Source organism: Ixodes scapularis, unplaced genomic scaffold (genome assembly GCF_016920785.2).
Source record: "Ixodes scapularis isolate PalLabHiFi unplaced genomic scaffold, ASM1692078v2 PGA_scaffold2__306_contigs__length_199485367, whole genome shotgun sequence".
Classification (NCBI taxonomy): Eukaryota; Metazoa; Arthropoda; class Arachnida; order Ixodida; family Ixodidae; genus Ixodes; species Ixodes scapularis.
Window position 1 is genome coordinate 85,493,050 of NW_024609857.1, and position 16,136 is coordinate 85,509,185.

The 16,136-nt window shown below is 46.9% G+C and overlaps 1 protein-coding gene across 1 annotated transcript; it reads left to right on the forward strand.

Moving 5' to 3' along the window:
• Positions 1-1,648: 1,648 nt before the first annotated feature.
• LOC120837533 (homogentisate 1,2-dioxygenase-like) lies at positions 1,649-11,317 on the forward strand. Its single transcript, XM_042291943.1, has 5 exons — positions 1,649-1,694; positions 4,142-4,268; positions 6,205-6,257; positions 8,476-8,604; positions 11,164-11,317. The coding sequence occupies exons 2-5, from the start codon at positions 4,160-4,162 to the stop codon at positions 11,308-11,310; spliced, it is 438 nt and encodes a 145-aa protein (XP_042147877.1). The 5' UTR covers positions 1,649-1,694; positions 4,142-4,159; the 3' UTR covers positions 11,311-11,317.
• Positions 11,318-16,136: the final 4,819 nt, after the last annotated feature.

Below are 16,136 nucleotides of genomic sequence, written 5' to 3' on the forward strand. Positions count from 1 at the left end.
ATTTGATTACTTGTAATGCGTACGGTACAAGTCTGCGTCTTGGTTATCAAACACACGTGTCGACAAGCCTAGTCATTGATTATACGTTCGCAGCGCCATGTTTGTGACGTTGAAGTCTGTGGTGAAGTCTCAGATATAATTAGTAATCGTCCATTTAAAATGGAATTTACTAGGACCTTTTTCTTAAGCGTGCAATATACCGTATGCGAAAAGAAGCGCCATTTTGTGTACCTTATGATAAATTATCGAGTTTTCGCCATATGGGGGCGGGGAGGAGGGGTTCCATGCCGATCTTTTTGCCTGACAGACAATTGCAGCGGCAAAGTTGGAGTTGCAGATCTAAATATAATCAAGTACTGCTAGTCCAGTACAAATCCTTCACACGGCGTCATCAATAAAGTCTATTCACTTACCTGGATGGCCCAGTTCATCGCTTAAGTGGCAAGCAAATTCAACGCACAAATGCGCCGTGCTAATATAATGAAACAATGCTTAATGCAGGCGCACCTCGTGCACAGATGGAAGGTGTCATAAACCCTCCAATATGGCCGCTCCGAACGGCATGATGATGATAGCTGACAAAGGTTTTGCGTATGAACTATTACCTTCGAAAGGCAGAGCGGACAGATTTGTGTGATATGCAGCACTCGACAAATATAGAGCGAGCTCTAGTAGAGCTATTGAACCCGTAAACAAGCTGCACTGGGCAATAATAGGACGGCACGTGTTGTCAGTGTCCCAGATTATCCCGCCTTTTTTGGTTGAGATCATATACGAAGAGCAATTTTGTCTGTTCATCTTATTCGCCTGAGAAAAGCTTCCCTGCGCACCGGATTACATCTTTTCAGGCTTCTTCTCTTCGTACTCGGATATACTCCTCACTGTTTCGCGCCTCCACCCACGTGGGAGAAGACAGGAGTAGTTCACTTCGCTCGCCCTATGCAGGCCTGGAAAAAAGAATGGTCCAGCTCTCCGAAAGGGAACGCACTTATGTCTATTTGCGTTACGCACCAACAAACTTTAAGTAGAGGAAAATGCTAATGTAGACAAAAGCGGTGCACTGTTACTGCTTGAAACGGTCGAAATTTTGATTTTTGTAGACTAAACACTAAGCGTCACATTGAGACAAAATTCGGACTCTGCTGTAGCAGAATTTATTTAACTCATTGATGCCCGGTTATGTCAATGGTGCGGTGGTTTCACCGTTTCAGACCCTGCTTTCGATGGAGTTCGATTTATTGTGACCCTTCCACCAGCGTTCTTTGCAGAGCGACCCATGCATGCCTTGTAGATTCATAGATTGATCGAGAACCCCAAGAGAGCGAATGATAGACACGCGTGTCCGTACGCACACCCCTAAGGAATTGGTTATTATATGAAGCTAACCATATACTTAAAGGGCAACTCCGGTCCATACTTTCAATTTTGGGATTATGGCTGTTTTTAGTGCAGTCAGCGCCCCTGAATTGCAAGGTGTATTTGTTTTTCCCGTTATTGTGCGTAGTTTTAAAGATATCGACGTCTCAAAGTTTTGTTTGGGGCGCGGCCTACAAAATCGAAACTAGCCGCTCGAGGTTCCGGCAACACTGGAAATCACCCGCTATGTGGACGTGACGTCAAGATCGTTCTCATTCAACGAGTACGCAGGCCAAGCGGCACCTACCTCTGTTGCGCTAGCCGTCTAAAGATAGAAGGTAAGCTGATTTTGTTTTAATTCTGTATACGTGGTAGTTATCCAGCATATGTAGCAAGAGTTAGTGCGTATACCCAAGAGCTAGCGACTGGAAAACCCGTGAACTCGTTCCGCGCCGTACACGGCGGCCGCCGCCGCGCGTGCGCTATGCCGTGCCGTACTCGTTGCTTGTATACCCAAAAGCTAGCGACTGGAAAACGAGTGAACTCGTTCGGTGCCGTACTCGCAGCTGTCAGCGTGCGTGCGGTCTCCCGCACTCGTCGCTAGGCCTAAATTGCCATCGGGGCTCCGTGGATGGAGCGGCGTTGCTCTACGCCGCGCTGCCAGTGACGTACAGTACTGGGGGCCCACTCGCTTTCGCGCTGCGGGTCAGTCCCAGAGACGAAGCTTTGAGGCTCTCCGGCGCGGGTCGCGACGCCCGAACACACGTGTGTTAAGCTGTAGACGACTGTTTTCTCGTTCTCTTTTCCTCAGGCGCGTAAAAGTCAAATTTGTAAGCTACGACACTAACTCACCATATAAGTTCGTCCAGGTAATAATTCTTTGTAAAAATAAAAAAAAAAAACTTGCCGCACTAAAAAAAAAAAAAAAAAAAGTTCTTTGGGCAGTCATTTTCTTTTCAAAGCTAGCAAATGTTTTTGTGGGTGATAAAGGAAAACAGAGAAAGTTAGCAAGGTGAGAACACTTTCTTCCCCTTCCGCATTCCCACCCCCACCCACAACAATTTTTTTATTATTTATTCATATACCCTTAAATGCCCTCGTTAGAGCATTACATTATTGGAATACATAGGATTTTAAGTTTTCCTTCGTAACTTTTGACTAAGGCAAGTGTTTTTTTTTTTTGCTTTTTTTTTGCTTTTTTAAATATTATATTTACCTCCAGCCGAAGTCGGGTAAATTAGAGAGTTGTAACTTACAAATCCGAACTTTCGCGATTTCTTTAAAGTTTCTTGTGGTATTCACAAGCGCAATGTTAATTAATACTGCTGCTTAACGGGTTCGAACGATTGGGAGGCGAATGTTTATATTGCATGAGCTTCACGCGCCGGCTGTTCGCTAGTAGTCGTTACGAACCTGAATACTACGCACGAGATTGCGTAGTAAACAAGCAGTGACGCAAAGCAGAACATTGTTTTCCTTTTCATTATAAACTTCAGTGACTGGAGCTAGTTAGTGGTTGTACTCTACGTGCCCACCATACCCCATTCAACAGACATTCAATGGAGCGTGAATGCTCAATCTTCAACACTGCACTTGACAATGACTGTTTTCTTTATTGATCTGGATACTTTTACATGTTTACGTTTTTTGTACATGTACGGTGGGCAAAGAGCGACGGCACGGCATCCTTTTTAAGCCTCGACCCCTTCGCTGACAAGCCACAAGCAACCAACACCTGCAGGTTTCGTTCGTAACTCTCCGGCGAAAAATGATCGGAGCAGAGCTTCGATCTGGGGGTCGGCGTCCAAGGCTTTCCAAAGTCCACTCATCGAACAGCGTTCACCCACACCTTCTCCAATTTCCGATCCGTTGGAAACTTGTGAAAAAGCACCTCCGGGTTGCGCAGCGGGTTGTTTAAGCAGCCCACAGCGCTACAAGTTGTACTCGGCATCTTTCGAGGAACAGCTGGGCAGTCTTGGGCGCACCGAGTTGCTCGCTAAAACGAGTCTTGGAGTCCTCACAAGCAAATAAACAAAAGGCTATACCGAAGCTACACGGGCTACAGGTAAAAGCAACGGCTAAACACGCAATCACAAGCCGAAGTAGCGGTGGTAGCGGCACAAAGAAGCGCGCGCGACGGCTGCGCCGTGCGCCCGTCCGGAACGGAGGAAAAAGAGAGAACGATGTTGACATCACGGCCCAATGTTGCTTTAGCGATCGGCAACCCGCTGGCCGCCCACTAAGGAGCAGCGGCTCGCGGCGGGTCGGATTTTTATTATCGGCATTAGTTGAGAATGCGGCGTCCCACGGACGTGAAATTTTGGCTGGGGTCGTATTTTGTGTCACTAAAGCAATACCAGTAATTTAATTCATTTTGAGATTTGGCGGGAGTTGCCCTTTAAGTATTTAATAAATTTGCTCTCGCTCACAATGCATGACAGGATACGTATACGTTCAAAGAATGACTGCGTGTACTTTTGTGAAAACTATGCGGGAAGACCTCTTTGTGATCCACGACAGAAGAGTGAGTCATAAGCAAGATATGTTTTGCAAAAAATGTCTATGAACTGGCATTTTGAGTTTCTGAAATGCCCTCGAACGTTTAGTCAAAAAGCATATAGCTTTATGTCTAGATGGTATAAAAGTGCGTGCAGTTGAATCATACTAATAGTGCTACCGCTCCAAGTGCCACTCGATTAAGTGTACGGATGGACGTCTAAAGCAAAGCAGCGTCATGGTTTGCATAAAATACTGTCGTTACTGTACACCTTAAATCGTTTTTCAGGATTCTTCCATATTCACAATGCTGACGTGTCCGGCCGCAAACAGCGGAAAGGCGCTCGTCAACGTCACCGTATTTCGGCCACGTTGGTCTGTGGCAGACCATACCTTCAGGCTTCCTTTCTACCACAGTAAGAAAGGCAGCGTGTCCTCTGCATAGGTGGAATATGAGGGACGGTGCACAGGACACGGCATAGCCGTACAAAAAATGCCATATATGGTCATATCAGTAATTGGGCAAATAACGCTGTATAACACACACATACAGACACTATATATGCTTATATCTGTGACCTTACTTGCCCAAGTCTTGACATGCCCACCCATGGCATTTTTGTATGGGTGGTTAAGCAAATTACGAATAAGCACAAAAGGGGACGAGGACGGACGTGTGCAGCCTAGGTTATCGAAATTTTCAAATTTTATTTAGCTCTCCGGTGATATACCACGGACTGAGTATCACGTGACACTTCGTCCAAACTCAATCCCAGGTATTTTTGTTTACGAATATAATAACACAACTTTTTTTTTTATGGTGACCAACAACTGAAGGAAAGCAGGAAGTGGATTATTATGTTAAGGCTTCGCGCTTCCCGATTAGTTCTTTTGGCGTTCTTATCAGCAAACGCCTCAGGTTTATTGGCTGTGTAGCGATGATAAGACTCGCCTGGAAATGAAAAGTGGTTGTCTCCAAACGTCACTTATAAGTGGGCAATCTCAATTTCGTTTGTGGCATTTCGTGATGCTGCCGGAGGGCACACCAGATTCAGTCTATAGACCGACACGCTGTTTACAAACAAACCCGCGTTTGCCCACGCCAAGTGCGGACACTGCGCGTGCGCAGAAAGCGAATTCGCGTAAAGCGAAGCGTCTGCGCATGCGCAGTGCCGTCGACAGCGCCACCGCAGCTGCGTGACGTCAGGGCCGCGTGTTGGTCTAGACAGTAAACAATTATTTCTATAATTCGTCACAAATGTGGTACGAGTGACGTAATTATTGTAAATCTATGTATATGTATTCACTAATAAAGCTGTACCTACTTTAAGAATAAATTTTGTACTCATAATTTCAATCCGGTAGTGATCTGCATAAACATCTACAATGGACCATCTTTTCAAATGCATTGGTGACCAACACCAATGGCCCAGAGATCCTAGACGTCTACGTGCCTTGTTTCCATATCTTTATTTTATTCAGATTTACCAGTAACACCTATTAAATTATATAGTGTAACCGAAGTCCTCCATCCATGCATCCTGGGCGAGACCGCAAATGTGTCAGATAATGTTCTTCAAATAATTAATAGGAGTGCTGTTGATACATTCTCTTCGAGCGAAAGTCATATCACGAGCGAATTTAGTGACCTCTGAAACCCCAGTAAATAAATTTATTTTTGCGCGAAGCATTAGAATCTACCGTAAAGGTACATATCAATTTGTGTTTAATTAGAGCCGAGTATTTGCCGAGAAAAGCGAGGTCATATTAAAACCAGATATCCAGTGGAGCAGAACCTGATATCCGAGAGTCCCGAAATCACGGGGATTGTTACACTCTACGCCATTGCGCGTTAATGCTAGATCTGTTTAGTCTAACGTATATTTAAAGCTTAGGTTCTCATTAAAACTGTCTTATGCACTATAATAGTTTTGAGTAATTAAAGGTATTATCGGAAACAATATGATCGTGAACGTGCCTCCGCTTATGGGCGCAGAAGTGCGTTCCCGCTCATATTGTTTCCCATAGTACCTGCATCAGTTCTTTTGTGAATTCTCAAACATTCTTAGTTATATCTCGTCATCGAATGTGATTAAAGAAAAGAAATAGGCAAGCCCTGACCAGTCGTCTCGAATTGCCGTTTGTTTCCTTCAGGGGCGGCATTTTAAAGTATAGATATTTGTTTCTTGTTATATGGTCCCTATACAGATTGTGCTTCTGTAAACCTCTAGTCATGCGTAAAAAGTTTATAAACAGCTTTTAAGAAGCTTTTTTTTTAAGCATGTCGTACTTTTGATAGCGAGATGAGCCAAACCGGACTTTCAAGTGACCCCTGATTTTGCTCTTCCACAGGAAACTGCATGAGTGAGTTCATGGGTTTGATCTCCACTGAATTCAAACCCGGTGTAAGTACTCTAATAATAATTTAAAAGAAATATTGCGGCTGCTCTTTATTTGTCGATAAAACGGTTATGAGCAGAGTTTAATTTTACGTGAAACACAGCCAACGCTGAGGTTCACTATCAGTCGTCGTGGCAAGGGCCGCCTTGTCTTTTCCAAACGTCGCCTCGTCGTTTCTTCTTTCTTTTTTTTTTTTTTCGACGACACCGAGGGTGCACAGACTGCAGGCGAGGGAGGGCAGTCGTGTGGGCTGAATTATAACGCGTCGAAACGCGACGAGTACGAACGCGTAAAGTTGATTCGCGGGGCAGGTGTATGGCGGCTGGCAAACTCTCTACAAGTCACTTAAGGCGCGTTCACACCGGCGATGCGATTCAGTTGCGCGATTAATTTCATCGCAAAAGCGATCATCGCGAGAGAAAAAAAATGCGACACGGTTTGAGCAGTCGCTGGCTGACCCGACTTTTTGCGATGCGATCTAGTCGTGGAGTGGCTGAGCCAATCAGCGACGTTAGGAACGCGAGTTTTCGAGAAGCGGCTCGCTCATCACGCACGCCAGTATAACCATCTATTTCTTTTTTCTTTTTGCGATGCGATTTAGTCGCATCGCATGCTTTACATTGCCGGTGTGAACGCGCCATTTGAGGATGAGAGCGGTATGACGTCTCTTTAGGCTGCCCGAGTTGGATGCTGTGGTGCACGCTCGTGGAGGATGTCGCATCGTTATCGAAAGTAAAAATCTCGTGCTGAAGGCGGAACAACTAAAGGCTGAATCGCATGTAAGCGATTTCTCGAGCGACGAGACGAGCGACGGAGATGTCTCAATCTCGCTCGTCGCGTCGTTCGGTTTTTGGATTTCTAGAAAACGTCGCTCATGTCCTTGGTCGCTTGCTATCGTCGCTTTCATGCGGTCTGCCTCGTCGCGCGACTGACCGAGCGACAGCGAAGCGGGTTGCCGTCGCTTGTCTCGTCTCTCGCCAAATCGCTTTTATGCGGTTTATACTTAGAGGACCGCCTTGCCGTTGCAATGCTCTCAGTGACTAAATAGCCAAAGTTAAAGAACGTATGACTGCCGTGTTTCTTGCTGTTTAATAACGACGCTGTACGTAGATTGCAGTTCGACGGCGGTCTAAGCGCGCATTGAACTATCGTCCGATGGTTGTACGGCAGCTGCAAGCCTGCCCGCTCCGTAAACAAAGCTGACTCCAATGACCACATGTTTGTTGACGTTCCAAGTTGTCGAAGTCAGAGTATAGATTAGAGCCAAGTGCTTCAACAAAACCTGCGTTGTTGATCTAACGTGTATTGCATGGCTGGAAGTATATTATGCTAAAACAGGAAATGGAATGCACCATCTATTCTTCATTCACCTTTAAGCTGACAGTGACGTCGAAGCTATGTGTTCCTTGGACCAGATCTATTTCTATCTCCCCCCCCCCCCGGGGACTCATTCTCGGCTATATCCACGCGCAGAGACCGGGACCAGGTGATAAGGAAGAGTATGTCGACTGCTCTGAACCAGCAAGTTGCTTCCACCCGACTCTCATATTAGGGGGAGAGCGGTGTTTAGGATGTTCCAGATTAAATTTGAGTCGGCTATAATAAGCCTAGTACCATCTCCTCGTTGATTAGTAACTTCCGTTTTAGGGAAGTTTCACGGAACGTGTTTCCACTTCCTGATATCCGTACTCTTTCATGTTCATGAGCAGCGTTCGCCAATTTCCCCAATGATTTGCATGCAGACGATTAGTTATTGACGTTTTTACTAAAACGCACAAGCAAGGAGAGTGGCTCAGTCGACGACAGAGCTCAGTAAGCATGACCGGGGACGTATCTGGCCGCATAAACCCTGGCTTCATTACTATTTGTTTTTCGTTCGGAGTGTACCCGGCGGCATCTCCTGTGGCCATTTTAACCTCCCACAGATCGACGTCTCGATCACCTGCTTGTCTTAGATCCGAATAAATATCTTTATCTATAAAAATCGGACATCAGCCGTTGCTCCCTTATGTTCCCGACTATTCCGCCTGGCGCAGTCGCCCACGACGCGAAAGAACTCGAGCGAGCTGGAAAGCACTGCCTCCTCGCACAATAAGACTTAGCGCCAAAGTTCATCAATAATGCGTTCCGCGAGATTTCGAGACGGAAGTACACCACGTGAAACCAACCTATAGGATCAGTCAGGTGAAGATTGTGATGGGACTTCCACGTTCTTTGTTTCAGGAGAAACGCTTCCAGCCCGGAGGTGCCACCTTTCACGGCATAATGGCTCCTCCTGGTATGGACGCCGAGACGTACGAGTACAACAGGACAGTCGAGCTGGTCCCAACGCGCATCGAAGAAGGATCTCTGGTCAGCTACGTGAAACGTTCTTTCTGCTCCTGTCATATGCGTGCTTAACTTATCCTCAGGATGTCCAGACGGCTAGGCACATTCCTATTTTCCCCTTCCTTGCAGTCTTTATGAGTGTTTTAAACTCTGCTCATACATAATACAAAAGGCCAGGTGTTTGCTTCAGTCATGATAAGATAGATACCCGCGGACACGCCTCAGCCATGTCGGACGCATGCTTGCTTCATACACATGCATGCTCTGAACATGTCTGCAAACAGTTTTTTTTTGTACATGTGACAGGACAGTTATACAAGGAAGAAAAAGCACACCTGAGACAATGTCTGCAGATTGTCTGTTGTATGATGTACATCAAGTGTTATAGCGCCTTAAGGGCTTGTGAAACGTTTGCGGAACGTTTGTTGTCAAGCGCGATGCACCACTTTTCTTGCACTGAGCTAGCGAGTCAGAAACATATGTTGCGCACTGCAGATTGGAATTCAACAAAATATAATGCCAAAACGCAAGAAACTTTTATGTTCAGCCACGGTAGAAGAAGAGAGAAGTGTGTGAACAAGGCCAGCCGAGGCGGCAAAAGTTTCTAAGGTTTGGCGCTTCTCCCTCCAGGGGCGTTGTCGGTTCAGGCGGCTTAGCGCAGGAGCCGTCCCGCCAGCCACGCGGCCGTAATGACGTATTCGCGAGTAACGACGGTTTCTCCAGCTCGAGTGACTCTCGTAGGTCTCCTACTACCCTAGACGTGCTGCGCCATCTCACGACGCTTCTGAGAAATGCGAGCAAACCTTAGACACGCTTGTTTCATTGCGAGGTGACGCCGTTCAGACATCAATTTCTACTTTCACATTGTGCTGGGCTTCGGAAGAAAGTATGTGTTCATATAATTTTTGTAGTATAACGCAGCATCGAGAAACCAGTAAAACAATCACAGTTACAGAGACAAAAAAAAAAAAAAATTGGGGCGCACTGTTGTGAGTCACATTTGGGAGCTGGGCATATTTTATGAATCTTGAACAGTGGCATATCTATGTGACAGTCCTCCCTGACAGATTCTGTTGATGAAAGGTTTTTCCAGACACTGTCCTTGTTTCACGTCATTCTTGAAAATATTAAAGAATGTACGTAGAAGACGAGAAAAGGGGCTGTACGACACAAAATATGTCTGTAAACCCAGGGAATAAAACCAATTTTTATTTTTTGGACGAAAATATCCAAAACTTAACTTTTAATAGACAGGAGCTGCAAAAAAAAACTGTGTGCTTGGCAAAATAAAATTAATATTGTGTTTATTTCACCTCAAAAAAAAAAAAAAAAGCTACGCATTTGAAATATTAAGTGTCTGCCCAATGTAGCCTAGCGGATGGGACCACCTAACGCCAAAGTTTCCGAAGCTACCGTTTTCTGAGTCAATAGCAAGTTATACATAATATTCAAATATCTTCCATGAATATCGGCCAAATAAGCCCGCTAGAAGACGTTGATTTATGGCATCTGATACCGAAGAACGAATCTCCATATCCAATAAAAAAGAAATATCGCTTATAACGTATTGATTAATTAGCGGTAAGTTCGGATGTTTAAAAATCTTGTCCCGGCCGCTATCGCTATATCTTGGCGGAGATAAATTGTTAGGCAATGCGAAATTTATTTTTATGGTTAAAAACTTGTTGTTTTCTTTCGAACATTATTTACGTTGTAGTTGCAGCTAAAAGTAGTAATAGCAGAAGCCCTAAGCGTTAGAAAGCGAAAGTTTACAGCTGTAAATGACGACGCAGTTTCTTGGCTTACAAGAGGCACACGTGCATTTAACTTCACCGCTGCTATAGAAACCATCTCGTTTTCACTTGTCATTCTGACTGGTATAGGTTCATCCTTCAGATATTCATCCCCACTCCCCTTTTCTTATATAAACGGCCTGTTATTTCCCTCCTGCTTCTTGACCTTCTGGAAATCGGGAAACCGTTTCTATTCATTTGAAGTGTGTTTTAAAGTTATGGCGCATGACAGGATGAGAACTGCAAGAAGGACCTTCAGTTGTTCCGCCTCCAGCGCGGGCTTCGTACCTTCGATAGCCCTTCATTGTCTCGTGAGCCTCGAGCGCGCACGGGCTGCCGAAGTACGACCGTAGCCTCCTATATACTGAAAAAGCCTGGCAGATCGCCACGACAAGCGGCCGCCGAAGTGGAAAAGGTGGAGCGGCAGACAACGGATGATAGGAGAGCCACGTGACTGGCGCTCCGCTGCTGCGGGACGCCGAAAAACACTTCTCCCGAGCGAGCAAGTGTGTTTCGGGTCCTCGCCGCTGCAAAAGGTGTGCTCTGACGTTCAGGTTCTCCTAGAAATGGCGCTTTGATGCTTTGTGCTACCAGATCCTCGTGCTCCAAATCTGTGACCGTGCTATCTATGGCTCCGTCGTCGAACTGCCGGGCTTTGTGAGTTTAGAGGAGGCTATTGTACGACGAAAGACAACGAGTGCGTTCTGAAGGCCAGACATTAAAAAAGTCACGCTTCCGTTCTCATGAAACCGATGAGCATATATCACAAGCAGTATCATGACCCCCGCAGGCGCTCATGATCGAGGGTTTGCTGAACATGACGGTGACGAAGTGGGCCGAACACGACTGCGGAAAGCTTGACCCGGACTACTACAAGGAATGGCAGGACATAGCCACAAATTTCAACCCCAACTGGGAGCCTCCCAAGGAACACTAGATGGAGGAACACCACTTTCTTTCCTAGAGACGCAAGACGGAACTTGGCGCTTGTGAATTTCATTTAATAAATAATCTGCAATGCAAGGCTATTGAAGGATGTTACGAAATTAGTCTTTAAGATGGTTCTTGTGATTAGGGAGCCTTCTTTAGCACGTTAGTTTTCGGAAGCACCTTCCGAGTATAAAAAAAACTCGTGGCGTACGGTGAAAGCGCCAATTCTGGCACTCAAATTGACGCGTTTTCATGTCCGTCACAACTCCGCCGCACCCCAACAAGACGCGATATCCCAATTGTCACTTAGGCAAAATAAATAAAAATCGATGCATGCATAGCCATGGTATCAAACATAGAAGCAATGATGTCATGTTCGTAGCATATTTATTGAGCCGAGTTTTGAAGGGTGTGTGAACGAATTCCTGGACATGGTTCCTGTGATTAGAGGGGAGAAGGTGTAAATAAAAAATCGAGCCATTCCGCTCTCTGAAAGTGGATGACCAGCGAAGCAGTTTAGCGCACGACAGAGACCCGCCCCGAGGAGCCGGGGGAAACTAGACCCGGTCATCGGGACCACCACCCGGTGGAAAGTAGACACTCGCGACGGGACCGCCACCCCGGAAGAGCGGAAGGAAAGGAAACTAGGCACGCAAGCGGCTTGGAACGACGACAAAGGGCACGTTAAGCTCGAGCGCACTCCAGCGGTCAGGGTGCACTCCAGCTAAACAACATTAGGGAGTTTTAGGGAACCGTTTTTGTACATCCAATACGGCACGACTGGCCGTCCAGGACGAACTGCGCATACGCTACCGCAGAAGACTCGCGGTTCAGTTCCGGTTCGGCTAAAAATAACGGCTCTGTTCCGGTTTTCGGTTCTGTTCCGGTTCGACACCCTCTGTCAGACTGACTGGTGAGTTCGGTCAATTCGACCAAGAATTGGCCTCTTGTTCATTTCGAGCACGTGTGCACAGCATTGTCGGATAGACCGATCTCACATGTCAGTTGAGCGACGCCACCGCTGCCACAACGAATCGAGAAGAGGCTGCCGAAATGGAAAAAAGTTTAGCGGCAGACAACGGATGAGAGGAGAACCACGTGAATGGCGCCCCGCTGCGGCGAGACGCTTAAACAGAGTTCTCCCGAACGAACACGTGTGTTTCGAGTCCTCGCCACTGCAAAAGCTGTGCGCTGATCTCCAGGTTCTCTGAGAAATGGCTCTTTGATACTTTGTGCTACCAGATCCTCGCGCTCCAAATCTCTAACCGGGAACTCTATAGAGGAGGAAGGTATTGGCCTCTTGTTCATTTCGTGGACGTGCGCGCAGGAAAAGCGCGGCGGGGGGGGGGGGGGGGGGGGGGGGAGGGGAAGGGGGGGGGTCTGGCGCATGTGCTAGAGACGGCCTTCGAAATAAACGTCCTGTCGCTTTCATTTTGTCAGTGACCAGTATGCTCGTGAGGCGTTACCTTAAAGCCAGGTCACACCTTTCATGCATCATAAAAAGGCAGTCTGCCCACACGGGTCATCGCAATATTCGTGGTTCGAAGGCCGCGTGCCAAGTTTCCTCCTTGAACTCATCGCAATGCAGCATTCGAAGCACGGATCTCGAGGTGACTCGCGTTCGAATCTATATGCAGACTGCATTTTGTATGATGTATTCCCGGTGAAAATCTCGCTATGGGCGCCTCTGTTTTCCTCAGTTTAAAGCCCTTCTATCCTGGGAAAAGTGGCGCCATTCATTGTTGTAGACATGCTCGAGGCACGTGCCGCGCGCCAATTCTGGGAAATTCATGGCGTTTGAACTCCAGTTCAGTGCTGCAGTGTACTAGAATGCTTGGGTAGTGGTGGGACCGTAGCGGCTCGCCTGAGGCGCGTGGTATTGATCGGGACAAGTGTCGACACCGGCGTGTTACCCAGAAGGTGTGCGCATGCGCGGCTGCAGGCGCGAAATTATGAATCTTTGACGCCGCTTCGGTGGAGTGCACATAGGATTTCTGATACAGCTATGACCTGCCAGCGGTCGTACCGCGGCATTAATTACGCTGCGGCATGACCGGTGGCAACATGCTTCAATCTATTGGACGTTAGAAGCTACATCACTCTGACTTTATATAAAAACAATTGCGACTTTAAAGAAGCCAATTGGAAGTTGTTTCAGCGTAGAACTAGTTCCGACTTTCGGTTTGTCGGATGGTGAGCATTTTAAATAAAATGCCCATTTCCTTGGTTGCAAAACCCCAACCATTAGATATTTGGCGGATACGTAAAATTTAACAGCAGTTTCTTTTTCCTTTTTTTTTTCTTTTTTTATATTTTATTTTATGTTGAAACGAAACGGCACATACTAAAGCCCGAGATTGTTCTAGTACGTTTTTATACCCAAGGTTAACTTCTCTGTCTTCTTTTCTGTCCGTCTTCGTCTTCTTCTTGACCTTAATCAGCTCACTTCACTTGTCACTCATATTTGTGTTCATTTTTGTGACAGACCACCCAAGCGACAGTCGCAAAGAGATGAGAGCCTTATATTTTCTCATGGCTGCCACGACCATCCGAGGACTACTTGACGTTTACTTGTGAGAAATGGCTTATAAGCCGTAACAATTTGTATCACCCGTTTAACATTGAACTTAAGTCCAAAAACTGAGACAACGTGGTAATGCTTTATAGGATTAAAAAAAAAAAGAAAACAACCAACTATTTCACATAATTTGGACCAGCAAACAACAGCACACGTAAGTAAGGCAAAGTAAAAGCTGTAATAGTTTACAGCACGGCATTGAAATACATGGTTACAATGTGCAGAGCATACGTGGCCCTGAAGGTATACCACATCAGGTAAGTTGTCGAACAAATGAACCGGTTCCGAAAGAAATGTCCCCGGAAAAAATGTCACCGGAAAAAAAAAGTCCCCGAAAAAAAAGTCCCCAAAAAATAGGTCCCCGGAAAAAAAGACCCCTGGTCGAAAGTAGAAAAAAATGTCCCCAAATGGATTCTCTATCACTGGGTTTTCCCCGAATTTCATGCCCTTCGGCCGGTCCTGTCATTATCCGGTCACAAATAACCTGACCCACCTAGAGGTAGAACTGAAAGTCACTCAAAACAACCGAAGTAATCGATTGTGGGGTATTTTGGACACCAAATTATTGTTGGCCAAAACCAAATTATTGCTTGTTTTTTTTTTTTTTTGTGTGCGTGCGTGTTTTTTTTTCTTTTTTTTTTCTATTCTGAAATAAACATTACGACACTTTTAGCAAAAACGAAATTATTGTGTTTGGAGAAATTGGAGAGGTATTTGTGTACGATTTTAAAATAGGTAGAAAGCGCGACACTGTTAGCAGGGACAAGCGATCGCTAGTTATTTTTTGTCTTTTTCTCGTAGAAACGAAGGTTGTCATCAAAGTTATCATGGGCACTGAAAGTGCTCATTTGAGGATATAATGCAGACGTTAAAATTTCGTTCCCACTAATACTTTTTCTACATAAAATGTGAAAATACGTGCCTGTGCCGTCTTGTTGCGCATACGCACTAATTCCTTCAATCCTTTACCGTTGTTAAGATATATCTTGTAAAGCCGCTCGCGTGCCTCCCACAGGTTGATTAGATGTTAGTCGGGAATCGGGTCTTGCTCCTGCACCTCCAGGTTTCGCGTGGGCGCTTGCGCTGCACTCATTAATTTTACTTTTACGGGAACGGCGTCTCCGCACGTGGCCACCGCCTTCCGGAAGGCGTCCCAGTCAATAGCCTGAGTTAAGCGTCTGCGCCATGCTCTGCCGCCGGTTGAGAGCTCCAGCCAGATGGGATAGTGGTCGGACCCCATAGGGTCCGGTCCGCACCGCCAGTCGGTCACCAGTCGGGAGTCCGCCCAGGTCAGGTCCGGGGTCGTGTCTCGCTGTCCCTCGTGCAGTCCGTGGCGCGTTGGGTAGTCGAGGTCGTTGGCCAGGGTGAGGTGCGCCAACTACGCTGCCTCCTTTAGCCGCGCGCCCCTGCCGTTAGTCGTCGAGTACCCCCAGTACGGGTGGTGCGCGTTAAATTCGCCCGCCACGAGCAGGCGGTCACGGGGGTAGCGCTGCCGGAGTTCCGTCAGCCATTGGAAGCAGGCTCGACCGGCGTGGCCGCTCCTGGAACACCTTGACTCGAGTCTCGCGTAGCAGGAGATTACGATGACTCGGTGACGTCCAAGCATGCAGCGGACCGCCACCACCGCCTGGAACGGATTACAGTAGGCCGTCGTGTCTACTTGTGCCTGTGGGAGGCCCTTGCGCACAAACACCGCAGCTTGTGCTTCAATGATCTGAGATGTGTCACTTGATTCCCCTCTTAGTCCGTGTTCAATCGTCGGTTGGAGGTATCCGTTGAAGCCCGAGATACCCGGACTCGTCCCCCGCGTCTCCTGCAGCAGAAGCGCTGCCGGCCTTCCGGTTAAGCGGAAGAGCTCGACGAGCTCCGTAGCGCTCTGACGTAGCGAATGGCAGTTCCACTACAGGAGGTCGCGAGGACGCTCAGGAGGTGGGTGCGCCGAGCTGCTGTTCGGTGTAGATTTGTTGCGGCTGGTGCTGGCTGGGTCCATGTTGGCTAAGTATGGGAGAGAACATTTGAGCGACCTGTTGTGTGACCATCTGAGTTACGTGTTGGAGGAACTGCTGCGTTTGTTGTTGTTGTTGCATTTGTATTTGCTGCTGCATCTGCTGTATTTGTTTCATTTGCTGTGCTTGCTGCTGTCGCTGCTGTAGGAGTTGTTGTGTCCACACCGGCGGCTTGTTAGAGTTCTGGGTTGCTGCCTGGTGCTGGGGTGCAGGTACTTGGGATTGCTTTCTTGCCTGCTGTCGTGTGCA

What these genes read in the sequence shown, in the direction of transcription:
- LOC120837533 (XM_042291943.1), top strand. Translation starts at nt 4,160, where the DNA reads ATGCTGACGTGTCCGGCCGCAAACAGCGGAAAGGCGCTCGTCAACGTC. An exon ending in CCACTGAATTCAAACCCGGT is followed by an intron (nt 6,258 to 8,475) that starts GTAAGTACTCTA and finishes TCTTTGTTTCAG; the next exon opens with GAGAAACGCTTCCAGCCCGG. An exon ending in GCATCGAAGAAGGATCTCTG is followed by an intron (nt 8,605 to 11,163) that starts GTCAGCTACGTG and finishes TGACCCCCGCAG; the next exon opens with GCGCTCATGATCGAGGGTTT.